This window comes from Physeter macrocephalus, chromosome 6, assembly GCF_002837175.3.
Source record: "Physeter macrocephalus isolate SW-GA chromosome 6, ASM283717v5, whole genome shotgun sequence".
Taxonomy (NCBI): domain Eukaryota; kingdom Metazoa; phylum Chordata; class Mammalia; order Artiodactyla; family Physeteridae; genus Physeter; species Physeter macrocephalus.
This window is the reverse complement of record NC_041219.1, coordinates 74,189,675-74,217,387: the sequence shown is the minus strand read 5'-3', so window position 1 is coordinate 74,217,387 and position 27,713 is coordinate 74,189,675. Positions and strand designations below refer to the sequence as shown.

The window sequence follows — 27,713 nt, the reverse complement described above, 5'->3', positions numbered from 1 at the left end:
AGCAACTCTATGCCAATAAAATGGACAACCTGGAAGAAATGGACAAATTCTGAGAAAAGCACAACCTTCCAAGACTGAACCAGGAAGAAAGAGAAAATATAAACAGACCGATCACAAGCACTGAAATTGAAACTCTGATTAAAAATCTTCCAACAAACAAAAGCCCAGGACCAGATGGCTTCAAGGGGAATTCTATCCAACATTTAGAGAAGAGCTAACACCTAACCTTCTCAAACTCTTCCAAAATGTAGCAGAGGGGGGAACACTCCTAAACTCATTCTACGAGGCCACCATCACCCTGATACCAAAACCAGACAAAGATGTCACAAAAAAAGAAAACTACAGGCCAATATCACTGATGAACATAGATGCAAAAATCCTCAACAAACACCAGCAAACAGAATCCAACAGCACATTAAAAGGATCATACACCATGATCAAGTGGGGTTTATCCCAGGAATGTAAGGATTCTTCAATATACTCAAATCAATGTGATATACCATATTAACAAATTGAAGGAGAAAAACCATATGACCATCTCAATAGATGCAGAAAAAGCTTTTGACAAAATTCAACACCAATTTATGATAAAAATCCTCCAGAAAGTAGGCATAGAGGCCACCTACCTCAACATAATAAAGGCCAATATGACAAACCCACAGCCAATATCGTTCTCAGTGGTGAAAACTGAAACCATTTCCACTAAGATCAGGAACAAGATAAGGTTGCCCACTCTCACCACTATTATTCAACATAGTTTTGCAAGTTTTAGCCACAGCAATCAGACAAGAAAAAGGAATCCAAATCAGAAACGAAGTAAAACTATCACTGTTTGCAGATGACATGATACTATACATACAGAATCCTAAAGATGCTACCAGAAAACTATTGTGAAAATGACCATACTGCCCAAAGCCATCTACAGATTCAAAGCAACCCCTATCAAACTACCAAAGGCATTTTTCACAGAACTAGAACAAAAAAGTTCACAATTTGTATGGAAACACAAAAGACCCCAAATAGCCAAAGCAATCTTGAGAATGAAAAACGGAGCTGGAGGAATCAGGCTCCTGGACTTCAGAGTATTCTACAAAGCTACAGTAATGAAGACAGTATGGTACTGGCACAAAAACAGAAATATAGAGAGAAATGGAAATAAAAACAAAAATAAACAAATGGGACCTAATGAACCTTAAAAGCTTCTGCACAGCAAAGGAAACCATAAGATGAAAAAAAAAACCCTCAGAATGGGAGAAAATATTTGCAAATGAAGCAACTGACAAAGGATTAATCTCCAAAATGTACAAGCAGCTCATGCAGCTCAATATTTAAAAAATAAACAACCCAATCCAAAAATGGGCAGAAGACCTAAATAGACATTTCTCCAAAGAAGATATACAGATTGCCAACAAACACATGAAAGGATCCTCAACATCACTGATCGTGAAGTAAGTCACAAAGAGAAAAACAAATACCGTATTCTAACAGATATGTATGGAATCTAAAAAAAAAAAAAATGGTTCTGACGAACCTAGAGGTAGGACAGGAATAAAGACGCAGACGTAGAGGATGGACTTGAGGACACAGGGTGTCATACAGAGTGAAGTAAGTCACAAAGAGAAAAACAAATACCGTATTCTAACAGATATGTATGGAATCTAAAAAGAAAAAAATGGTTCTGACGAACCTAGGGGTAGGACAGGAATAAAGACGCAGACGTAGAGGATGGACTTGAGGACACAGGGAGGGGGAAGGGTAAGCTGGGATGAAGTGAGAGAGTGGCAGTGACATATATACACTACCAAATGTAAAACAGATAGCTAGTAGGAAGCAGCTGCATAGCACAGGGAGATCAGCTCAGTGCTTTGTGACCACCTAGAGGGGTGGGATAGGGAGGGTGGGAGTGAGATGCAAGAGGGAGGGGATATAGGGTTATATGTATATGTATAGCTGATTCACTGTTATACAGCAGAAACTAACACAACATTGCAAAGCAATTATACTCCAATGAAGACGTTTTACAAAAGAGAGCAATAACTACGATTTAGGCATAATCGACTAGAAATGTCAAAAAGTAATTTTAACTGGCTATTCTCCTATTTAAGTTAATTAGTTTATTTATTTATTGACCACGCCGCACAGCTTGTGGAATCTTAGTTCCCCAACGAGGTACTGAACCTGGGCCCACGGCAGTGAAAGTGCGGGGCCATAACTGCTGGACCACCAGGGAATTCCTTATTTTCCCATTTTAAAAAATAGTAATTGGTCCCAAGTTGATAGTACAATTGCAGATTAAAGTTCTCTTTTGATTTGCTATACACAGTGATAATATAGCTTGCCTTTGTTCTCTTGTTGCAATTCTCTGATTTGTCTGTTTTCTTGCTGGATTCCCATAACTAATGTGGACCGTGGCCGATGTCTTGCAACTTCATTAAGTTCTTGAATTTCTTCTTGATACTAATGAAAAGATTTTTATTAAAATGTGAGAAAATATTTAAAAATATGCATCTGATATACACACACACACACACACACACACACACACACACACACACACACACACAGAGGAATGTTAGCCATAAAAACATGAAATCTTGCATTTTTTGACAATATGGATAGCCTAGAGGGTATATGCATCTGATATACACACACACACACACATATGTGTATATTTGATAAAGAACCCTTACAACTCAACAATAAAAGGAAAAATAACTCAATTTTAAAATGGGCAAAGAAGTAAGTTCTGAGGATGTAATGTACATCATGGTGTCTAGAGTTAACAATACTGTATTATATACTTGGAAGTTGCCAAGAGCATACATCTTAAATGTATACACACACACACACACACACACACACACAAACGGTAATTATGTGAGGTGATGGAGGTATTAACTAACCTCATTGTGGTAGGTAATCTTTTCACAAAATATACATATATCAATATATATTGTACACCTTAAAGTTACACAATGTTGTATATCAAGTATATCTCAGTAAAGCTGGAAAAAAATGGGTAAAGGATTTGAAGAGACATTTCTCTAAAGAAAATACACAAATGGCCAATAAGCACATGAAAGATGCTTAACATCATTAGTCATTCAGGAAATACAATTCAGTGTAACAAGGAGATACCACTTCACAACGACTAGGATGAGCTTAATCAAAAAGCAAGTAATAACAAGTGTTGGAGAGGATGTGGAGAAATCGCTCTCATATACTGTTCATGGGAATGTAAAATGATGTGCCTGCTTTGGAAAACAGTCAGGCAGATGCTCTAAAAGTTAAACATAGAGTTATAAGACCCATCCATTCTAACTGAACTAGGTATATACCCAAGAAAATTGCAAACATATGTGCACATAGAAACTTACACACACAAGTATTCATAGCAGTAGTATACATAATAGCCAAAAAATAGAAACAATCCAAATTTCCATCAACCAATGAACAGATAAACACAATGTGCTGTATCCTTATAATGAATATTATTTAGCAATAAAAAGGAATCAAGTACTGATACATGCTACAACATGGATGAAACCTGAAAACATTACGTTAAAAAAACAGTCACAAAAAGCCACATATAGTATGATTCCATTCATATGAAATGTCTAAAATAGGCAAATCCATAGAGCTAGACAGATTTGTGGTTTCCAGGGGCCAGGGAAAGCGAGACCTAGGGAGTAGCTACTAATGGATATGGGCTTTTGGGGTAATGAAGTGTTCTCAAACTAGATAGTAATTATGGTTGTACAGCATGTGAATATACTAAAATCCAATGAACTGCACTCTTCAAAGGGGTAAACTTTATAGTATGGTTCTTAACTCTGGTTGTCAAACCCCCTTTTTTTTACAACTCAATACCAGATATATATGTTCACTGGAATGCATGAATCAAGGTAGACAGGGATGTATGTAATGTGTTTAGGGTAACAGAGTTGCAAAACAAAGTAGGTAAACTTCCTTCACTATTTTCAGCAGCTCTGTTAAAAGCAGTAACCCTGGGTTGCTTCCTTTTACAAAAGGGATGATGCATTTCTAGAGAGTAAGCTATGAATATATATTTTCCTCCAGTGATTTCCATCATAATATCAGAGATTTTATAATTCTCTTAGAGTTGAAACTCTTTATCAAAGAGGGCTTAAAATAGTAGCTCACTGGAAAGTTCTTATATACAACAGTTAAGGATAACAAGAAGTGAAGCCCTTTTTATTTCTTCTTTAACTGGCAGCATTAAATGAAAAGTAAGGTAGCAAGTACAAATGCAGTAACTGCAAAAGGTGGAAACCAGATATTGCTTTGCATCATTTTCAAAAACTATTTTATTGTTAAATAGTGCCACCTAAATACTCTTATAAAGAAAAATATTTCTACATTATAAAAATAGGAGACAGAGCAAAATATGTGTCAATTACATAGTAAAAGATATTATCTGGTCTTTGTCAAATGTATCTAGACCTAAAAAATTCATATATTTTCCAAACTCAAACGTGCATCAGCGTCAGAAAAGTGATCAAGTCTATATGTTTCAGAATATATATTGAATATATACACATATACATGCCAGTTGAACTTGACACAATTACATTTCAATCTAAAGTAAACTGAAACACACAAGTCAAGCTACTTTTAAATTTTAGAGAACATTAAAAAATAATAAAATACTAATTAAGCAGAAGTTTACAATTCAAGCAACACATAAATATCAATGACTGCTTTTTTAAAATGGAATCAGCAAGGAAAAACATCAAACCTGCTTCATAGCTTCTACTCGCTTGCTGAGAGCTGTGGTTTGCTCAATCAGAGATTCTGCTGCATCGTCGTGATCTCTCAGTCTTTCAACAAGGGCTTTAGCATCAGCAAGTGCCTTCTCAATTGTGCAACTCATTTCTAAAGGAATATGTATAATTAAAAATGAAAATCAAGATTCAAAACAAAGCTGGCATAGCATCTTATTTTAGTTTCACGTTAACACAGATATGCTTAAGCTACATTTGTTACTGGACTGCTCACTGTCTTGGAAGAAAAAACATCTAAGAACACCTGTGGTTTTGATTCTGTTAAGGTAGAACAAACTCAAAAGTGAATTTATAATATTCAAAAAATACAATGCGTATAAATATATAAAATTATATAACTACATATATATATACACACACATATATGTGTGTGTGTGTGTGCGATCATACATGTATGATTTGCAGACATAATCAGAATGTATTTAAAACACCCTGAATTTATAGTGGGGAAAAAAAGTACAAATCCAATGAATACATTTTATGTTATATAGAAATTGTGCTCTTCATAAGGGCAAACCCTATCAAGTCATTTGTCATTTGTGTAAAAGGTCACTTTATTAGTCTTTATTCTGCAGTCAATGACTGTCAGGTCTCTGACCATAGACCCTTCCTAGCCTCTGCTTGGTCAGGTGACCTGAGACACCATTCACAAATGCACACTACTGACCAGCCAAAGTGGCCTCTATGTGTCATGCTATGCTCAAGTGTCAACCTCCTTCTGGAGGAACTTTGGTTTCTTATATAAAATTGCATTGTAATCCTAACTCTTGCACTTTCCTTAGTGAATGGCAAAGAAAGTTTTAACTTAGAACAACACTGGCCATTATGGGAAACTTCTGAGGTGTTAAAATCAATAATTAATATGCATGAAAGGAGCTCAAAAAATTAGGAGGCAAAACATGAAGCAGCCAATAGTTACTGCAGTTTCTTCAACTGGTATGCTGAGACCTCAAAACAAAATTTTAATCTTAAAATAATGTCTCTCAAAAACTTTAACCTTCTGAAACTTATCATTCTTGAATTTTTCTCTTTCTACTAAGTGTCACCTTACTTTCTATATAAGCTACCCTTTCTTCAAGATTTTCTCAAAAAATAAAATTACACTGTAAAATTACTAGGCCAGAAGCCAGGTCTATAGATATTAAATTAAAACTCAGGTATAGAACCAAGTTAAGGGCTATAATGAAGAATTTTCATCAAGTTTAAGAAGACAGAAATTTGCTACAGAATGTAGGACTTAGTTAGATCCTACTGCACTGGACTATAGTTCAGTTAATTATTAGCCCCTCAGATAGAGAAAAATGCAGTAAGCACAAAAGAGATTTAAATAACCCAACTGTGTAACGTTTTAAAAGAAGGAAAGAAAACACATCAGGCCATTTTAGCAGGCTTTCATTTAAGGTTATATAACAAAGATTCAAAATTGTAAACTAAATAAAGATGAAAAAACATTCAAACAGTATTCTTGGTTGTACCCAACAGCTGAAGCAAAGGGTATACTGTCCTGTTATTGTAAACAGGTTTAAAGCTGAATAAAAAGATTTAATCAAAATAAATTAAAATGTAAAACTGCCAGTCTAGAAAATATTCATGACTAGACATTTCCAGAGAGCGTTAAGAATTAAGCTGGAAACTAATACGATTTCTGTCTCTCTAGATAAAACCACCAAAAGATTTGTCCTCTAATATCTAGGAGATTTAGATAAGCGTACTTCAAAATACAACAAGCAAAAGGGCAATTAAAGGAACCAATGCCTCGTACTGGTTAAAACACAAAAGAACAGCCATTCAAAATCTATCTAAGATGCTGCTCCAAGGGAGACATTAGCCTCCAATAATGCCTTGCCCTTCCTCTAAACTTCCAAGGGGAATAATCTAAAATTATAGATAGGTAATAGTATGGCTTTCCTATTTATGTGGGAGTTACTATATCTCCATATCTCCCATCAATCCCACTACTATAGAACATCAGATTCTTCAGAGTAAAATTTTAAAGTTATTTGTAGAAAAAAAAAATTAAAAAGAGAAAAAAATATTTGTCTTACAGTAAAAATAACTGGTTGTAATAGATGGTGAAAGAAAATTAAAAAACCAAAGTCTAGAGAAAGTTATAAAAGATCTGAGAAAAGTAAAGTTTATCTTGATTTAATAGAACAAGTATGAGGAGCCTCTGACAGTCCTAGGTTCCAACCTAGGATATTGTTAAATGATACTGTTGGGACTACTATGAGAAGAATACCTCCTTATGCTTTGTAACAACATGACATCTACAAACAATAGATAGGATGTGTTTCCAAATAAAATGCACTAAAGTTCCTATATATGATCAGATGATAGGTGATCTAGACATGAGAATACATATACTGTGTGTAATTCAATAAGTTGCCCTCTCCCCAAAAGCCATGCTCCCACAATTCTCTGGGCAAAGGAATCTACAGAGCCCTGAATCTAGATGGAATCTTTCCAGATAATCATAAATCTTTCTTTTTGAAATACGAAGAAGTTGGGACTTCCCTGGTGGTCCAGTGGTTAAGACTCCGGGCTCCCAATGCAGGGGGCCCAGGTTCAATCCCTGGTCAGGGAACTAGATACCGCAATGCCACAAATAAAGATCCCGCATGCTGCAACAAAGACCCTGCATAGCTAAATAAATAAATAAATATTTAAAAAAAAAGGAATATGAAAAAGCTAAGCTGTGTTCTGGGGGTATCAACTTGACAACATGGCACCAAAGACCCACTGCCTATTAAATCCTATGCTTTGATTCAGTAGCTAAGGCTCACCCTCCTTGCCTCAGAGCAATCACAGGCCTCAACTAAATTAGTCAAAGCATCTTCAGAGTTTATACTAGGTCTTTATACCTAATGTTCCCATATGTAGTAAATCCCAACTGCTAAATGAAAGCACCCTAAATCATCTACTAGTGGAATAATTATGAAATGTTGTTACTTTCTCCGTTTCACATTACCATTTCTGGTACAAAACTCTTACTCCAACAATCATACCTACTGGAAGAAAATCTCGTGACTGTGTTCCCATGATTCAAGGAGTGTCCAAGCCCAAAGCAAAGCCTTTGAACTCTCTAGTACCAAATCCTGACTTTACTGTTAACGGGTTTTATATCAAACATGAAAAGTTATGTGCATCAGGCTTGATACATAACAGGCACTTCAGTCATGCTGATAAAATTCAATTTCTTACCAGAAGCCAAACTGATCAAATGACTTAACTGTGGCCTCTAAGACAGAGCAACTGGTTAAAATGAAAGAGTAAGTACATACACTAATAGCTGAATTGTTTTTGGAATAATTCACTTCTTTAAATGCTGCAAGGAAGTTCTTCAGATATCCTTTAAAAAACAAAAAATACATTAACTACTTGACAGCTTGATGCTACCTAAAATAATAAGGTAGAGATGCACAGTAAAAAAAAAAAAAGATTCTAAAGCTAGTATCGTATATTACAGGTACTATCGAACTACTTTAAAGTACATAGTTATAAAAACATTACTTTTACTAAAAGTCCTATGCAAGGGTTTCACGTAAAACAATAAAATCATAAGAAATCCATGGAGAAGTCAAAGATTCCATCACAGACACACAAAATCTGGCCTGCCAAATTCCAGAAAGAAACATGGGATGATCAGGTTATAAAATCCATGAGTATAAGAGCTGACATAATCAGGATGGTTACCTGATAGCACCAGACAAAACCTTGAATGAACACTAACTCATTCCAGTAGAAAAAGATTAGCCACAATATTAAACACTGATGGGAAAATTGCTTGGATGGCAGAGGATATGGCCCAGTACACACCTTATTTGCAAATAAATGTAACCAGAAAAACTGAAAAGGTGAAGCGAGGACTAAAACCATTCCTAAAGGACGTTTTGAACATCTCCAAGTGGATTTTATAGGGTTGCCTCTCTCTATGGTTTAGGACTACATAACATTCCTAAATATACGAGCAATGTATTAATAATAGTATATTTATTTATGTTATGGATGGATTTTAAAAGTCCCCTACTGAAAAGCCATAATACTCACAATGGTTAATATACTATTATATTTTGTGTCCTTCCAAGAATATTCTAACTTGTCAATCAGGTAAAATAGAAACATTTAACTGGATCAGTTATTCATGAATTTAAATTATGCAACACTTTGCCTCTTTCTCAGAAATCTTTCTGCTTGTATCATTCTCAGTCCTCAGCAAACCCCAAACAGGATAAATCCAAGAAGGTCCAAGCTCAGACACATCATAATCAAATTTCTGAAAATGAAAGACAAAGAAAAAATCCTGAAAGCAGCCAGAGAAAAATAACATATTACTTACAGAGAACCAACATTTTGAATGACTGTAGATTTTTCATCAGAAATCAGGAAGACCAGTTAAAAGTGCTAAAGAATGGAACTCTCAACCCATAATTCTATATCCAGTGAAAATACCCTTAATATATGTAGGTAAAATAAAAATCATTCTCAGATGAAGAGAAAGAGAATCCATTTCTAGTAGATTTGTTTTAAAGGAAATTCTTCAGAGGGAAGCAAAATGATAGCAGAAGGAAACTTAGAGTATCAGGAATAAAGGAAGAGCAAGAGAAATCATAAATATCTTGATAAAAATAATAGACTACTCTCTTTTTGAGTGCTTTAAAATGTCTGATATTTGAAAACAAAAGCTATAACTTTTGTGATGGAATTTTCAATTTATGTAGATGTAATATATAACTACAACATAAACGGGGAGGGTAAATGGACCTATACTATAATGTTTCAACATCTCATTTGAAATAAAATGTCAATTGTAAACAAACATATATTGTAATACTAGAGAAATCCCTAAAAAAAGCAGTATGGAGATAAGAGTCAAAATCTTAACAAATGAATTAAAATGAATAAAACATTTTAATAACCCAAAAGAAGGAGAAAAGGGGAAAGGAAGGAACAAAACACTGAGGATACAAACAGAAAACTAATAAGATGGTGGATCTAAATACAAACATATTAATAACTACACTAAATATAAATGTTCTAAACACATTAGAACATGCAGTCTGATAATCTAACTCTTTAATTAGGATTTAAAACAGGACCCAATTATATGTTGTCTACACGAAACTCACTTCAAATATGATATAGGTAGGTTAAAAGTAAAAGGATGGAAAGAGACACACTATATAAACACCAATCAAAAGAAAGCCAGTGTACTAATAATAAGTACACAAAAAGGTGCTCAACATGATTAGCCATCAGGGAACTGCAAATCAAAATAAAAAGATTCTACTTCATATCTACTAGGCTGGCTATATAATAAAAAAGATAGTAAGTGTTGGCTAGGATGTAGAGAATTTGGAGCTTTCACGGACTGCTGGTTGGAATGTAAAATGGTGCAGCCACTTTGGAAACCAGTCTGGCAGTTCCTCAGAAGGTTAAACACATGATCTAGCAATTCTCCTCCTAGATACACACCAAGAAAATGAAAACATGTCCTTGCAGAAAATTGTACATGAATGTTCATAGCAACACTATTCATAATAGCTCTAAAGTAGAAATAGCCCTAATGTCCAACAACTGAAAAATGAATAAATAAAATGTGATACAGTGAATATTTTTTGACCCCAAAGAAAGAGGAATGATGTACTGATATAAGGTATAAAATGGATGAAACTTGAAAAATTATGCTAAGTGAAAGAAGCTGGTCACAAAGGAGCACATATTTTGATTCCATTTACATGAAATGTCCACAAGATGCATATTCATGTAGGCAGAAAGTAGATTACTGATTTGTCTAGGGTCAAAGGGAGAGGGGGAAGATAAGGGGAATGGGTAGTGACTTAATGGGCATAGCTTTTTGGAGTGAAGAAAATATTCCAAAAGTGATTGTGGTGATGGTTGCACAACTCTGTGAATATACAAAACAACCATCAAATTGTACACATTAAATGATGGAATATTACGGTATGTGAAATTGTATCTCAATAAAGGTATTATATTTAAAAAAAAGAGCTGGTGGTTATATTAATACTAGATGAGGGAATTCCCTGGTGGCGCGATGGTTAAGAATCCACCTGCCAATGCAGGGGACACGGGTTCAAGCCCTGGCCCGGGAAGATCCCACATGCTGCGGAGCAACTAAGCCCATGCGCCACAACTACTGAGCCTGTGCTCTAGAGCCCGCGAGACGCAACTACTGAGGCTGCATGCCACAACTACTGAAGCCCGCACACCTAGAGCCCGTGCTACACAAGAGAAGCCTGCACACCACAACAAAAAGTAGCCCCCCGTTGCTGCAGCTAGAGAAAATCTGCACACAACAACAAAGACACAACACAGCCAAAAATAAACAAATTTATTTTAAAAATATACTAGATGAATTAGACTTCAGAGAAAAGAAAATTACCAGGGATAAAAGAGGGGCAATACATAGTTGATAAAAGGGCCAACTCACCAAGAACACATAAGTATCCTAAATATATATGTACCTAACCAGAGAGCTTCAAAATCAAATAAAAACTGAAAAAAATAGACATATCCTCACTTACTGCTGAAATCTTCAAAACTTCTTTCTCAGTAACTGATGGAACTAGTACACAGAAAATCAGCAACGATATAGAAGAAATGAACAAACTCCATCAACTAAGTAGACTGAATTGATATTTATAAAACACTATAACCAACAACAGCAGAATACACATTATTTTTAAGTACACATGGGACATTCACTAGGATAGAGTATATCCTGGGTCAAAAAACAAACCTTAACAAATTTAAAAGAACTGCAGTCATACAAATTATGTTCTCTGAACATAATGGAATTAAACTAAAATAAATAACAAAGAGACAAAATCTCTAAATATTTGGAAATTAAACAACACATAAATAATCCATGAGACAAAAAGAAAGTCTTTTTGGAAATTAGAAAATATTTTGATCTAAATACAAGATATCAAAATTTTGGCATGCATGTAAAGCAGGAAATTTATACATTAAATGCTTACATAAGAAAACTAGAAAGAGATCAAATCAATTATCTAAGCCTCAACCTTATGAAATAAGGAAAAGAAAAGCAAAATTGGGGCTTCCCTGGTGGCGCAGTGGTTGAGAGTCCGCCTGCCGATGCAGGGGACAGGGGTTCGTGCCCCGGTCCGGGAAGATCCCACATGCCGTGGAGCGGCTGGGCGCCACCACAGTGAGAGGCCCACGTACCAAAAAAAAAAAAAAAAAAAAAAAAGAAAAGCAAAATAAACACAAAGTAAACAGAAAGAAGGAAATAATAAAAGACCAGAGGTTAATGAAATTGAAAACAGGAAAACAACAGAAAAAAAAACAATGAAACCAAAAACTAGTTCTTTGAAAAAGCAAAAAAAGTTGATAAACCTCTAGCGTAACTGACCAAGAAGAAAAGAGAGAGGACATAAATTACCAATGTCAGGAATGAAAGAAGGGATATCACTGCAGACTCCTAATTCATTAATAGGATAAGTGAATACAATAATAAATTTCATACACATGAATTGGATGAAATGGACAAATTCTTTAAAAACCACAAACTACATAAAGTCATACAAGATGCAACTATTAGTAATAATTATTATAGCTATAACTATTAAATACCTGTAACTATTCTATAGTCCTACAACTATTAAAAACATTGTATTTGTAGTTAAAAATCTTCTGCCAAAAATCTCTAGACTCAAGTGGTTTCAATGGCAAATTCAACCAAATAGCCAAAATAATTTTGAAAACAAAATTGGAGAAATCACACTTCTAAATTTTAAGACTTACTATAAAGCTATAGCAGTCAAGATGGCATGGTATTGGCAGAGCCAGTCAGATAAAACAGAACAGAGTCCAGAAATAAGCCCACAGAAACACGACCAACTGATTTTTGAAGAAGGTGTAAAGGCAAGTCAAAGGAGAAAGGATAGCCTTTTCAGCAAATGGTGCTGGGAGACTGGACATTTGCATGCCAACAAGTTAACCCTGAAGTAATTCTTACAATTTTCACAAAAATTAACTCCAAATGGACCATAGATCTAAATGTAAAATGAAAAATGGTAACACTTATAGAAGAAAAAACAGGAGAAAATCTTTGTGACCTGGGGCTAAGCAAACACTTTTTAGACATGATACCAAAAGCTTGATTCAAAAACGGAAAATTCAATAAACTGGACGTCATCAAAATTAGAAAGTTTTGCTCTGGGAAACACTGTTAAGACAGTCTGAAAAGACAAGCTATAGACTAGAAGATACAAATCACGTATCTGACACAGGACTTGTATTCAGAATACATAAAAACCTCTCAAAACTAACAATAAGGTAATAATCCAATTTTTACAAATGAGCAAAAGACTTTAACACTTAACCAAAAAAATATACGGGGGCAAAAAAAGCACATGAAAAGATATTCAACATCATTAGCCATTAAAGAAAAGCAATTAAATCCATGATGAGCTCCACTACACCCCTATTAAAATGGATAAAATAGAAAGCATTGACATACCAAATGCTGGCACGGAATTCTCACACAATGCTGGTGAGAATTAAAAATAACATGGTTATTCTGGAAAATGGTTTAGCAGTTTCTGAAAAATTAAATGTATTCTACCATATGACCCAGGAATACCAATTCTGGGTATTTACTGTAGAGAAATGAGTAGATAAACAAACTGCAGTACATACCATCCATACAATGAAATACTACTCAGCAATAATATGGAATGAAGCACTGATACAGGCAACAACATAGATGAATCTCAAAAATATTATGCTGACTGAGTGAAAGAAGACAATCTCAAAAGGTTATATACTGCTTCCATTTACCTGGCACTGCCCAAAGGACAAAACCACAGCGGTAGATAAGAGGGTACGTAAGAGATCAGTGGTTGTCAGGAGCTGGGAGTGGGAGTGGGCATGGGGGTGGGGGAGAAGGGTGTGGCACAAGAGAGTATTCTGAAATAATGCATAATTCTGTATCCTGATTGCAGTGGAATCTGTATACATGTTAAAATGAATAGAACTATATTGCAAAAAAGGGCATACTACGTTAATTTGAAAACTTAAAAAAAAATCATTATCTGTCCCCAAGGTTTTGCCTTTGTCTTTAATTCATCTGCTATTTATTTGCATGCGTGGTATAAGGAAGATATCTAACTATATTTTCCTTTCCTCATGCGGACAACTAGTTGCGCCAGTTCCCATTTATTGTATAGTACATTCTTCCCCCACTGAATTGTAATGCCACACCTGTTGTATGTTTTTTCAATAAATGTATGGGTATGTTTCTGAGCTCTCTATTCTACCTCTGGATCTATTATCTATCTTTACATCAATACGCTGCCTCAACTGTCACAGTTGTAAAATAACTCTTGCTATCTGATATGGCAAGTCATCTTTTCCTTCTTCAAAAGTGTATTAGCCTTTTCTCCAACCTAATTCAATCTAAATGGACCTCTAGAGCACTCCAGAGTAAAATCAAACCGCTAGGTAATAATTTTAATTAATTCCAACTGTTGGTAGCTTTCTGAGCCTGAGTGATACAACCTTACACTGAATCTTGCTCATTGGGATAACTATTATTTCCATTTTATCAATGAGGAAATAGACTCAGGATTTCAAAGGTAAGGAGCTGACTGACAGCACCAGGTAGCAAGGAAGGAGCCAAGCTAGTACCAGAAATAGAACTTCTGACCCCCAGTCTAGTGGATATTAATGAGCCAAGATGGCTCTCCAGGGCCCTGTTTGCTTTTACCTATATAAAGACTATCCTGGTCTCCTGGGTGGAAACCAGGAAAAACAAAGCAAATTTCTTGACCCTACTCCACCAATGAGACTTCCAAAATATTATATAAATTGCATTTCAAACCAGCAATAGAAAATAAATGGAAGTGTAAATGAAGATGAAAAAATATCAAATTTTTAATATTTTTCTGCATAACCAATAAAAGCCTAGTACCTATTTTAACCAGCCATCACAGTTAATTATAAGACTGTTAAAAACAAGAAAACAGGCCCCCAAATGCCATGTCACTTATGCTAAGCCCCACATCACCAAACCAAGACTTAACTTCCAGTTTTGGCCTCTTCCAGAAATGGAACCTTAAATCTGTCAATCAGGAATCACTGTGAAGTAATTTGTCTGACAGACCCCTGCCGTCCCCTAAAGGAAAGTGACCTTGTCCCAACCAATCTGCTTTTTGTTAGTATAACTTCCTTGTCCTTTCTCCTATAAAAGTCTTTCATTTTGTACAGCTCCTTGGAACTACTTTCTACTAGATGGGATGCAGCCTGATTCATGAGTCATTGAACAAAGCCAATAAGATTTTTAAAGTTTACTCAGTTGAATTTTGTTTAAGGAGACCACTTAGGCTTTCTGAAACTAGAATTAACATCCACTTTAAAAAACATTCTCTAGATTGCATAATGAAATACTACTATCAAAATGAACTACATTTGAAATTTGTTTCGTAACTATAAAAACATACCTGTTCAGGGAAAGGAATTACAAATAGCAGGTAATTAAAAGCATACCTTTATTAGCATTTCAGAAAAACAGTGACACAAAGTTTCTATGAATCTGCATGTTCATTTCCTGTATGTAAAACCACAGAAAAGTTTAAAATATTTTATAATATGCATTTACTTTGCCACCTTTTTTGAAAACCATTGTGCTTTTCCCCGCACTGTTTGGCTGCTAACTGGAGTGTGAGGAAGATTGTTTTCCACATTCTCTAACAAGTTTTAATTTTAAAAGACTCCAGTTAAAAAAAAAAAGATATTCTCAATTTATCTATTTTTAGAGAGCATGTCTTAACTAGTCACACTTAACTAGTGTACTTACTTACATTATCTTCTATAGGTAGGTTCATATTACAGGTAAAATTTTTTTTAAGCAGTTCCCCGCCCTCCACATTTAGCCACATTCTCACCCACTTTACCACCCAAAGACATTCGCAGTCAGACTCCTGGCAGAGGGTTCAGAACATTGTGCTGCTGATAAAAGAGAAACCACCACCCACCCGAGACAGAAACTGCCAGCTGTTAGTTTTAGATTTTGGTTAAGAAAAATTTAAAGAAATTCAAACCACTCTTCTTTCTCCTTTATCCACAAATCCATTACCCTATAGCTGGAACTACACAGAAATACTGTGACCGCTGACATACCACAGGTGTGTCTATCAATGTCAACAGTCTAGTTTAAAAATTTTTATTGTTCAGGCAGGTGCCCCTAAAGTTAATTAGTAGATAATACTAACTGACACATATGGAAATATAAAAAGTCCTAGTTATGGCTTTCTTAGAAACTTATAAAGAGATCAAGAAAGAAAACATGTAAATTATAAATGACATATTTTTAAAAAGCATCTTATACAGACATAGCACTGTATCTGAAAGCACAAAAAATTTTCACTGTCCTTGAAAATGATGGAATGAACACATGCTTGGAGTTTTATGAAGCTGCTTTATGAAGAAAATGAATTTTTAAAGTTAGAAGAAACAATCTGAAAGTAAGGACACAGGAGAATTTTTTTTAAATTATACATTACCTTGGAATTGTGGCTAAATATAAGTTGCATACACCTGTATGTTCAAACAGGTATGACAATTCAAGAAGGACCTAACTTAATCTAAACCAGTTATTTCTAACCTATGGGCAAGGAATCATTGGAAGGGCTGCATGGATGTACATATACCAAGCATGGTCTGTAGTCTAAATATTTCTCTCACATATATAGCCCACTATTTTTAATAGAGACTAGTAATAATAAAATACAAAAGCATTTAAAAGCATAATAGTCTTTTTGCCACTATGCACAATCTCAACTAACAGATACTAAAAGTACAATTACTTGTGTATTGGTGGTACAGGGTTCCTCATATTCAAAACAGGTCAGGGTGCTTTCAGCTAATATACAAGGTTCCTCTGGCTCTAAAATTCTACACTTTTAAGGATGCTAAGGACTCCTACTCCTATGGTGAATCTTCAGAACTATAACGCCTGCTATGTGCCAAGCATTGGTCTAACTTTTGTTACAAAGATGAATAAGACGTGATCCCAGGTTCAAGCTCAAATTGGCACAAGAAACAGATGCTTAAACAAATAATGTTATACAACCTAAGAAATACTGCAGAAGTACCGTCTCAAGTGCTTTGGGAACACCGTGGTACTATCAATATCATCTGAGCCTGAGAAGACAATGGACTATGAATTGGATCTTGAAAGTTGGTTAAAAAAAAAAAGGAAGAGTAAGCATTCAAGACAGATGGTACAGCACATACAAAGGCACAGAGTTGTGAAAGTGCTTGCATGTTTGGAGAAACATCCAGCGGTCTGGCATGACTGGGTATTGAAGTACTTGGAGGAGAGGCAAAATAAGACGAAAAAGGTAGAATGGATTGGAACAGACAGTATAAGGTCCTAAGTGATATGCTTAACAATTAGGACTTAATTCTGTCAGCAATACGGTTATTCAAAAAGCTTAAAGAAAGTATTGATATGAACAGATTTGTATTTCAGAATGGTAACTCTAGGGAAGGATGATGGTGGGGAAATCATCTGGTGAAAGAAAAAGAAATAGCATCGTGCAGTGTAAGTGGAAATACACAGTCAAGGATAAGCCTTAGGTTCCTAGTTTGGACAGCAGGATGGACACCGGTACCATTATCTGAGATGGGATACATAAAAAAGGCAGGAAGAAAACGAAGAAATGAGTAGGATTCTTCAGAGGGCAGTTTCCAGAGAGTATGGTTATCCATGAAGAGTACCAGGAAAAGAGTAATATTTCCTGGAGGGCAGTTTCAAGAAAGAGGCAATGGTTCTCCATGTTATATGCAAAGAGGTAAATTGAAAACTGAAAAGGACCCCTTTTGGATCCCTGCCGACCACCCCCAACCCAGCCCCACAAACGGTGAGCTCCCAGGTGGGTTAGGCAGGAAGAAAACAGAGAGGGAAGGTGTGTCCACAGGGTTAGGGCCAAGGCTTTTCATCGAACTTTCCGCACCTCAGTTCCGGAAAGAGGTGCTCAGAGCTGAACAAGGAGAGGAAGTACCGCGCCCAGGAACTGGCAGCCGGTAGTTTAAGAGGTGGTGCAAAGCACCATCGGGGAAGAAAGCTTCCGACTCCCTATGCCCGCTCTGGTCCCTGGATTGATTCCACTTACTCTGGTCTCAATCCCTCGCAGCCGTCAGCTGTGGCGGTTAGGACTCAAAGCCTCGGCCAACGGGGACCTATGCACCCAGGGGAAGAGACTCCTCTTGCCTGTTCAGCTTCTTCAGCGAGCAGACGCAGAACCAAGCAGAGGCAGTGCAGGGGTGGCCTGGGGGAATCAGGGGGGCTCAGCCCCATCACTGGCCAAGGGAAAACCTCCGTTCACCGCCTCCGACCAGCGCTCTCAGAGCGCTTCAACCTCGCGAGATTTCCTTCCTCGCGTAACCGTGGGGGCAGAGCCCAGAGATTTTTTTTGAGGACTCTAGCTGACATGCGCGAGAGGTAGGGGCGGGCCTCCCCATTAATCCACGCTCAAGCTTTCTCTCGGCCTCTCGCAAAGTCTCGCGAATTTTGCTAGGGGAAACGGGCCTGGGTGGAGAGACGGAGAAGGGGAGATCTGGTGGGCGGGCCTTGCGCTTAGGGGACCGTAGCACGGTTAGCCGGTGCTGTGGTTGGTATTTCGCCGTTGGGGAGGCTCTTAGGTCGCCCGGATCAGTTCTCCCAATGGGTGACTGGAAAATTAGGGGGTAGAAAAGCTTGAGGGTCGGAGGCATTTTTTTCTTGGCTCCGCCCTCTTCCTGTTAGAGACCTGGGCGTCTGGCCCGCAGAGGGGGAAGGGCAGCTTGGCGGGGCTGCCGAAGAGTGCTTTGCGCACGCGCCAGTCCGAGTGTGTGAGTGTTTGTGTTCACGCGCAGGCGCGCGCGCTCTTGTATTTAGGAAGCCTCGGAAGGACTGGTGTGTTAGGAGATGAGCGGGGAAAGCGTAGTCCCCTGTCTTTGGTACCAGACACTCCTGACTGTGCGCTGACCCTCCCCACCCAGCCAGCAGCCTTTTCCAGAGAGGCTGTGGTGCATAGCCTCTGTTCGTTTTCACTGCAGGACCAGGCACGAAAGTAAGCGAACCTCGATCCTGAGGTCTTCCTTATCCACTCACCTTGTACTCCCCCCACCCCCCCCACCCCAGTTTCCAGCAGAGTGTGTCTAGGTTTCTCAAAGAAGAGTTTTGCATGAAGAGGAAATGCATTTGAAAGCAGGAGAAGAAAACAGCTGGATTGTAAAAAGTCGGTTCGTTTTAGTGAACACTTCTGCTGTGTTTACCGTGTGCTTTTCGAATGTGGATTTTCTATTCAGTGTAAGATTTTATTAGCGAAGCAAGGGAGTTCTTATAAGAAAAAGTTTCAAAAGTTCTTCCTTCCCACCATGTGATGGTAGCACCTAAATTTTTCTGTTCTACATGATGAATTACCGTGGTGTTTCAGAAGCTAAGGTGGAGAGTGTGAATTTGAGGTCTGTATCCTAATGCGAAGACCAGGTATGCAGTTATTTTAGGAGATGTTTGTTATGTTTTGAGCTTCCCTTTTGTTGTCACTCTTTCCAGTTCATTCTTTCTCCCCAGTCCCCACCCATTTTCAGAAGTCTTGAGATCTTTTTGGAGGGAAGCCCCCAAATGCTGACTTATATTACTTTAGGGGTTTATATTTGATTGATGTCAATTAGCAAGGATCATCAAAAGTGTGTTTGAAGAGTGTTTGTCGTTTATTTTGTTTGGTATTATGTAAGGGAAACAAGTACGATTATTTGTAAAAATGTTTTTTTCTGGCAAATTTACGTTCATTCCAAAAGCAAAAAATATCTGCATGTATTATAATCTGCCTGTGTCTGGTAGAATGACAGGTGAATGTGGTGTAGCTCATCGCTTGAATTGTTACTTTCTGGTCATGACCTCATTAAATCTTGTCCTTTGTTCGATAAATTTCTTTGACTACTGATTATTCATGTTCCCTGTCAAATCTTGAGGAAAAGATGCATTCGTTAGAAATAATTTAAGATATTAAATGTTATGTATAAGATGTTTGGCTAATATATTTTATCCATTACAGGTTAAAACAAAATGAAGATTTTTTCTGAATCTCATAAAACAGTATTTGTTGTGGATCACTGCCCTTACATGGCAGAATCATGCAGACAGCATGTCGAGTTTGATATGCTGGTGAAGAACAGGACCCAAGGAATCATCCCTTTGGCCCCTATATCTAAATCATTGTGGACTTGCTCAGTAGAATCTTCCATGGAATATTGTAGAATAATGTATGATATATTTCCTTTCAAAAAGCTGGTGAGTGTGAAGTACAAGTAAAATCATGATTTGGGGGATGTACTTGACTGCTTTTTACACTTTTTATGTATGACTTTGCTTTAGATTTGACTTACAGCTGTTTATTTACTACTTTAAAAGTGTAGTATGTAGAACTCCCCTTTGGGGTTAATATGTGTATTTAATTGGGGCCAACAACAATAATTACAGCTGACAATTATGGAGCACTTACGTGTGCTTCGTATTAACTCCTTTAACTCTTACAGCAGTCCTGTGAGGTAGCTACTGTAATTACTGGGACAGTATTCAAAGTGTATAAAACCAGAATGGAACAGACACTGATCACTGAGAACTGTTGCCAGCCTAAGCAGAAGGGATGTTGGCTGAAAGCACTTTGTCAGAATGTGTTGGTATGTTCCATCTGAATATCAGCCTTCTTTATTACTGCCTTGTTGGAGATGCAGAAACTGAGGTAGGGAGAAGCAATTTGCCCTGAGTCATGTAGCTAGTTAGAGGAAGAACCAGAATTTGAACCTGGCTGCTTACAGTTTTAGTGAAAGTGTCCTAAATTGATGCAGGATTTGGCCATATTGTAAAGAATGCTCTGAAGAATGCTAAGGGGAAATTGTTTTTATCAGTAAGAAGAGAAATTGAAGATTGATAGAAACTCCAAGTGTGAAAATTATCTTCAGTTTTCAGAATGCCAACTTTTATTTTGGGAAAGTCATTTGGTTAACCCACAAGTGGAAGCTTTGCTTTCTGTCTCATTTGGAGCAGCATAGGCTGGAACCTAGCCTGTTCATAGACCGGCACAGGCATAGCAGTAACAGTAAGGCTGAACACAGAGAGGCTAATATATATTATACATTCAGATATGTTCCAGATTAAAATATAAATTGTTTTAGTCCCTCTGTAAATTGTGCATCATGTAAGGTAAAAAAGTATATATGAGATGAAGCATAATGTAGTCATTTAGCGCACAGGTTTCGGTTCAGCTCCTGGCATCATTAAGCTACCAGCAGTGTGACCTTGATCATTTTGCTTCATCTCTCCAAGCCTCAGTTTCCTCCCATGTAAGCATAATACCTCCTTCCTATGATTGTTGTAAGATTTCAATGAGGTAATGTGAGTAAAGTGGCCAGTAAAATATGTTCTTGTCAGGTAAGTCTTAGGAGAAAAGGCTGCTTATCAAACTTACTGGGGAAGCAAAATGAGTATTACATGGATAATAGGAAAAAAGATCATGAATTAGATCATATAGTCCAGGCGAAAGAAGTAATCTCACCCTCCTCCCAAAAGGGAACATAGCCATCATTTGATATATTTTCTAATGTAGCCTTACTGTTATCATCTTACCTGATACTATATTTTATTTGCATTTTACCTTAAAAAAAGTTTTTTTAAGAAACTTGACAGATACAGTGGAAGAATTAGGATGCTATTTATTTATTTATTTATGGCGGCGTTGGGTCTTTGCCGCGCACGGGCTTTCTCTAGTTGTGGCAAGCAGGGGCTACTGTTTGTTGCCGTGTGCGAGCTTCTCATTGCAGTGGCTTCTCTTGTTGTGAAGCATGGGCTCTAGGCACGCGGGCTTCAGTAGTTGTGGCGCACGGGCTCAGTTGCTCCGCAGCATGTGGGGTCTTCCCAGACCAGTGATCGAACCCTTGTCCCCTGCACTGGCAGGTGGATTCTTAACCACTGTGCCACCAGGGAAGTCCCTTTACTTAAAAATTTAGAATAAAGTGCAAATCCATTCTTTTAGCTTTCAATGCTCTAGGTTATATGGCCACTGCTTGTTTTTCTGACCTTATCTCCTACCTCTCTGCCCACTCTGACCTTCACCCTTTTGAGGGTGTGCACCTAGAGGTCTTTGCATTTGCTGTTTGCTGTACCTGGAATTCTCTACCTCGAGCCCTTTCCCTGGCTGGTTTCTTTTGGTCATTTTGGATTTCCCTCAATTGCCACTTCTGTAGAGAGCCCTTCTCTGATCATCCAACCTAAAGAAGCTAAACAATTTCTTTTTCATAGCATTTATCACTCTCTGAAATTATGTTGTTCATTTATTTTTGTTTGTATTCTCTCTGCACTACCCTCTGTCTTATCACACCCCGGAACCCCGGCTTTCCCCACATTGTGAGCAACAGGACTGTTGTATTCATCACTGTATTCCCATATCCCTAGTGCTGAGAATAGCACCTGGCCTGTACTAGGCATTCGGTAACTATAAAATGAGTGAATGAGTCAATCAGCAAACCAGAGCTAGAGACTGCACTCTCTGTTTGTTTATGTTATATATAATATATTAAAAGGTATTTATAATAAAATAAATGTTTTAAATATGATGTGATTGAGAAGACTTGGAGTTGAAAACTAATTATTTCTTTGAACTCTATTAGGTGAATTTCATTGTGAGTGACTCTGGAGCACATGTTTTAAATTCTTGGACTCAAGAAGACCAAAATTTGCAGGAGGTATGCTTAGATTTTGAGCTGTGGCCATTTTTGAAAATTATCTGGACCCGGTAATACTTTCTTAAAATATAATTAGTTTTTTAAATAGGTATAGTATTTGCACATAGTTTTAAAACACCAACTAATACTAAAAGAAAAATAGCTGTCTGTCTTCCAGTCTTTCCCCACTTTCTAGAAGCAAGCTTTCAACTCTTTAGCTCATCTAGTATTTACTTCATATTTCTAAATAACATGTTTTTACTGCTATTTACAGAATTCTCAATTTAAACCTTATTTATCATTATTGTCGATGAGGATTTACCTTTTATAGTTCCTCTCACCCATGCCACTCTCACTGCCTTCTTCCCTTCCCTGATTTTCTCAATATTATATCAGAAGTTTTGGTTAATTCAGAATTTCGTGTTTACATTATAATGTCTACATAAAGTGTTATCCACTGCTAAGCCAAGTAATATGCGATTATTTCCTTTGTTTTGTATTTTATTAAGGTTTTACTGAGATATAGTTGACATACAGCACTGTATAAGTTTAAGGTCTACAGCACAATGATTTGACTTCTGTGTTATTTCCTTTGTTGTACAACTTTTTGATGTTCCTGGAATTTATCATTTCCTTTTTTTCCCCTTTAATATGCTTAGTTTTCTGAGAATCTATTGCTGCTTTTCCTCATGTCTCTGTGAAACTTCTCAATATACTTATCATTAATATATTAAAATTTTAGTAGTTTGACTTTTTTTTTTTCCCCCTTGAAAAACTTCTTGAAACGCAGTCCTGGGCTGCGCTTTGAACTGGTTGCTTTCTAGGCCTGGTGCACTGCTGTCATCCTCCTTGCTTTGTGTGTGTGTGTGTGTGTGTGTGTGTGTGTGTGTGTGTGTGATCTCTTGTTTTGGTAAAATATAACCTCCAGAATTTTTGTAACTTACCTTACAGTTTATTGATACTTGAGGTATAAAAATTTCAAATTGGAAATAATTTTCTCCTCAGAATTCTGAGGGCCTTACCCGACTGTTTTATAACTCCCAGTGTTGTTGTGAAGTCCAGTATCATTTTTCTTCATAATTTCTCTCTGAAACCTTTAAGAATATTTTCTTTTCCCCTTTATGTTCTGAAATTTCTCAATGATTGGCCTTGGTATTGGTCTTTTCTCATTCATTGTGCTAGGCTTTATATTCTTCAGGAAAATTTCCCCTATTGTTTCTTTGATAATGTTCTCGTCTTTGTGTTCCGTGTTTTTCTGGAATCCCTATGAATGGGATGTTGGACCTCCTGGATTAAATTCCTTATTCTTTTTCTCACTGATCCTCCCATTGTTGTTCTTTCTGGGCCTTTTACCTATTTCCTTTTAATCCTTATATGGAACTTTTTATTTGATCTTATTTTTAATTTCTAAGAACTTTTACTTACGCTCTAATTATGTCCATTTTTGTCATATCCTTTTCTTGTTTTATGGGTGTAATTTTTTAATCCAAAGGTATTTGTTTATTTGAAGTTTTCTTTTGATCTACTTGTGTTTTCAAGTGTTCTTTTCATGTTGAGGCTTTTCTTAAATGCCTACTGATATTTAGCTATGCAACCTTATTTAAAAGCAGGGCACTAAACAGCACGTTAGAAGATCTGCATGGTGTGAAGTAGGTATTGCTGACTGGCCTTCATCATGATTTAATCTAGTTGTTTTTTCTGGGAGGCCTCCAGATGTCAGAGTACACAGATTGTCTCTCCAGGACTTCTCAGGGTCTCCAGAGAAGATCTTCCACTCTTCCACCTGTATGCTATAAACTTGGTTGTCAGCCTTCTGGGAGCCAGGGGAGAGGGTAGGTTCTACCATCCAGTAGGTGAACTTTCACTCAGTCTTTCTGTTTTTGGTCTAGTACTGTGCTGTCCAATATAGTAGCTACTAGCCATATGTAGCTAATATTAGCTATCAAATAGCTACTATTTAAATTTAAATTAATTAAAATTAAATGCAGTTTAAAAATCCAGTTTCTCTGTAGCACTAGCTATGTTTCAAACACTCAGTAGGCCACATGTGGATAGTGGCTACTGTACAGCACAGTTATAGAACTTTTCCATCATCAGAGAAAGTTCTTTTGGGCAGCACTGGTCTAGTGTCTTCCCCTGACACTCTGCTGTGCTTTGTGGTATCCATGCTTGGTACCTCTCTGGTTCATTTCCTCCAAGGACTGTGATTCTGTATCTGGGGGGATCAGGAAGAGGGAGTCACTGCATGGATAGGGTGTGAGTAAGATTGGGAGTCAAGTTGTTCCTTATACTGGCTTCAAGTCATTCAGTTTTCAGTATCTTGCCTCATCCTTGCTTTATGTGGTACTTGATGCCTCCAGTTCCTGAACTTCTCCTGGATTCTGAAAGGCATATCATCTTGCCTTTTTCCCCTGTAGGCACTTAGATTTCAGTTTATTCAGTCTTGCTAAATCCATTACCATTCCTCCATCCATTTTCATACATTCTTGCTGACATCTCTTGATTGTTCTCTTGTCTCCTCCTCCATTCTCTTCATCTTTGTGGGTTTATGGGATTTTTTCCCCCCCTTTGGTGTTTGCTTTTTTAAATTAAATTCCTTTACTACAGTTTTAGTGGAGTTTTAAGGAGCAGAAATAAACCCATGCTCAATTCATCAAGTTTATGCTTTTTAAACATGTGTCTAAGGCTATTGAATTTGTGGTAGATGGTAGATTACATTCTTTTCTGTCGTTTAGGTGGATAGAAGACTTCAGGTCTATTAGGTCCTTCACTGATGAATATGAACATGAGAGACAGGCATTAGTGAAATATTTGAATACATTATATGAACTATTTCATGTTAAAATTTTTCTGTTAATGGATGCCCTTTAGTGGAAATAATCCCATCCAAATGTGTTTTAATGAAAATGTGTTTCTTACGATGTTTGGTCTTAAAATGTTGTGATTAATATTATAATATGTAAACATATCTAACCTTTTTTTCTTTTGAGGTAACTCACTGAAGGGGGGGCTTTTATTGGCTTGGCTTTGCATGTATATCACTCCAGAATTTTCTTTATTCTTTCATTGCTTGAAAAAATATTAAGGATTCCATACATTCCCCCTGTACTATCTTTTTGAAATAGCATGTATTCTGCTTTGTTCTTTCAAGAGGTACTGTGAAAGAAGCCTGAAGCTTCTCTAGTTGTGTATAAATAAAAATAAGTACAAATTTGAATAGATTTTCGTTACTGCACCTCTGCAGTGCAGTAAGAGGTATGCATTTAATAATGGGAGCTATACTGATGATACGAGAGTTACTGCTTCCTTCTGCTTTCTGCAGGTGAAGGCATATTATATCACACGCATTGCTTTTAGATTATGAACAGAAGGGGAAACTCCAGGTGTGAAGGCAACTATATAGCAAATCCCTAATGTATAAGATGATATAAAATAATTGACATTTTGTATAAATTATGTATAACCTTGTCTGTGTAAACACATTTAACGTTTAGCTTTGGTTATCTGTGTCACACCTTCCTCTAGTTATTGTGACTGATCATGAGAAGCAATTGAAGTAGATTGGTTGAAGAATGTTTGGGCTGGAAGGATTGTAGACATCTTTTGCTTTGACTCCTTCTTTGTGCAGGTGAAGGAACTGAAGCCCACAGGTGCCAGAGGTAGTTTGACTTGCATACCTGAGTCCAGGGCTCTTTCTGTTACAGCACGTGACTCTATCCTCTACATTGTAGATCTTATTACAAAAAATTTATCAGATTTCAGGAGTTTTGGTCTTGTTTTTGTTGGCTAAATTAAATAAAGTTTGAAAGTATCATACTAATGTGGCACAGGTTCTATTATTAGTTTCACTTTCAGATTAGGAAAAAAGCTCAGAGAGATAAACCAGGGTCACACAGTATTAAAAGTCAGAGGCAGAATTTCAGTCCATAGTTATCTGACTCCAAAAGTTAAGCTTTCTGCTGCTTTCCCAGGACCACAACACCCCTGTCCTAAAAAGCAGCTTTTTATTTTTTCTCTTATGTACCAGGGACTTTTTATAGTCCTATATATACAGTATTTTTTCTTTCATTTTTGATCACTTTTTATGAATTGGTAATACCTATGCAGTTTAAAAATAAATTTTACACATGTACTTGCATGTATACGTGTGTGTGTGTGTGTGTGTGTGTGTGTGTGTGTGTGTGTGTGTGTGTAAAAGCTAAGCCTTGAAAAATTTCCCACTCATGCCCTGTTCCAGTTAGTGGTGTGCTAGAGCCTGGTTATACCAACTTGGGAGAGCTGAGTGTGTGCATCTCCTATCAACTTTACATTCAGTGAAAGCTTGAAAGTAGCGATCATGGGAGTACTTAACCATAGATATTGGCAAACACTACAAATTAGGGTTTTTTTTTTCCCTTTGGAGCACTGGTTTACCAGCACATCACTATTTATCCCCACCACTATGAGTTTTTAATGGGTCCTTCCAGCGTATCTTTATGCATATATAAAGCAAAGTCCTCACACTTTGTTCTTTTTCAAGTGTGTTTTAGCTATTTTTTTGTTTTTATTTCCATTTCTCTAGGAGGTGGGTCAAAAAGGATCTTGCTGTGATTTATGTTATAGAGTGTTCTGCCTATGTTTTCCTCTAAGAGTTTGATAGTTTCTGGCCTTACATTTAGGTCTTTAATCCATTTTGAGCTTACTTTTGTATATGGTGTTAGGGAGTGTTCTAATCTCATACTTTTACATGTACCTGTCCAGTTTTTCTTTCATCAGTGTCTTATAATTTTCTGCATACAGGTCTTTTGTCTCCTTAGGTAGGTTTATTCCAAGATACTTTTTTCTTTTTGTTGCAATGGTAAAGGGGAGTGTTTTCTTAATTTCACATTCAGATTTTTCATCATTAGTGTATAGGAATGCCAGATATTTCTGTGCATTAATTTTGTATCCTGCTACTTTACCAAATTCATTGATTAGCTCTAGTAGTTTTCTGGTAGCATCTTTAGGATTCTCTATGTATAGTATCATGTCATCTGCAAACAGTGACAGCTTTACTTCTTCTTTTCCGATTTGGATTCCTTTTATTTCTTTTTCTTCTCTCATTGCTGTGGCTAAAACTTCAAAAACTATGTTTAATAATAGTGGTGAGAGTGGACAACCTTGTCTTGTTCCTAA

At 36.8% G+C, this 27,713-nt stretch overlaps 2 protein-coding genes across 7 annotated transcripts in view; one reads left to right on the top strand and one right to left on the bottom strand.

The window, feature by feature from the left end:
* Positions 1–18,218, bottom strand: part of FGFR1OP2 (FGFR1 oncogene partner 2) — a 31,509-nt gene extending 13,291 nt beyond the window's left edge. Inside the window, exons 1-4 of one of the 5 annotated variants that reach the window (XM_028491116.2) lie at positions 17,969–18,217; positions 8,974–9,078; positions 4,760–4,896; positions 2,340–2,457 (exon numbers count right to left, since the gene is read on the bottom strand). In XM_028491116.2, the coding sequence (XP_028346917.1) occupies positions 2,340–2,457; positions 4,760–4,894 (253 nt within the window). In that variant the 5' untranslated portion in view covers positions 4,895–4,896; positions 8,974–9,078; positions 17,969–18,217. The other 4 variants (XM_028491115.2, XM_007119153.4, XM_007119148.4 and 1 more) reach the window with 4 other exon arrangements.
* A 152-nt stretch (positions 18,219–18,370) lies between these two features.
* Positions 18,371–27,713, top strand: part of INTS13 (integrator complex subunit 13) — a 37,261-nt gene continuing 27,918 nt past the window's right edge. The window contains exons 1-3 of one of the 2 annotated variants that reach the window (XM_007119154.4): positions 18,371–18,907; positions 19,895–20,130; positions 22,506–22,580. In XM_007119154.4, coding sequence (XP_007119216.2) covers positions 19,906–20,130; positions 22,506–22,580 — 300 coding nt within the window. In that variant the 5' untranslated portion in view covers positions 18,371–18,907; positions 19,895–19,905. Of the gene's footprint in view, positions 18,908–19,282; positions 19,302–19,894; positions 20,131–22,505; positions 22,581–27,713 lie in introns of those variants that run through there. The other variant, XM_028491113.2, reaches the window with a different exon arrangement.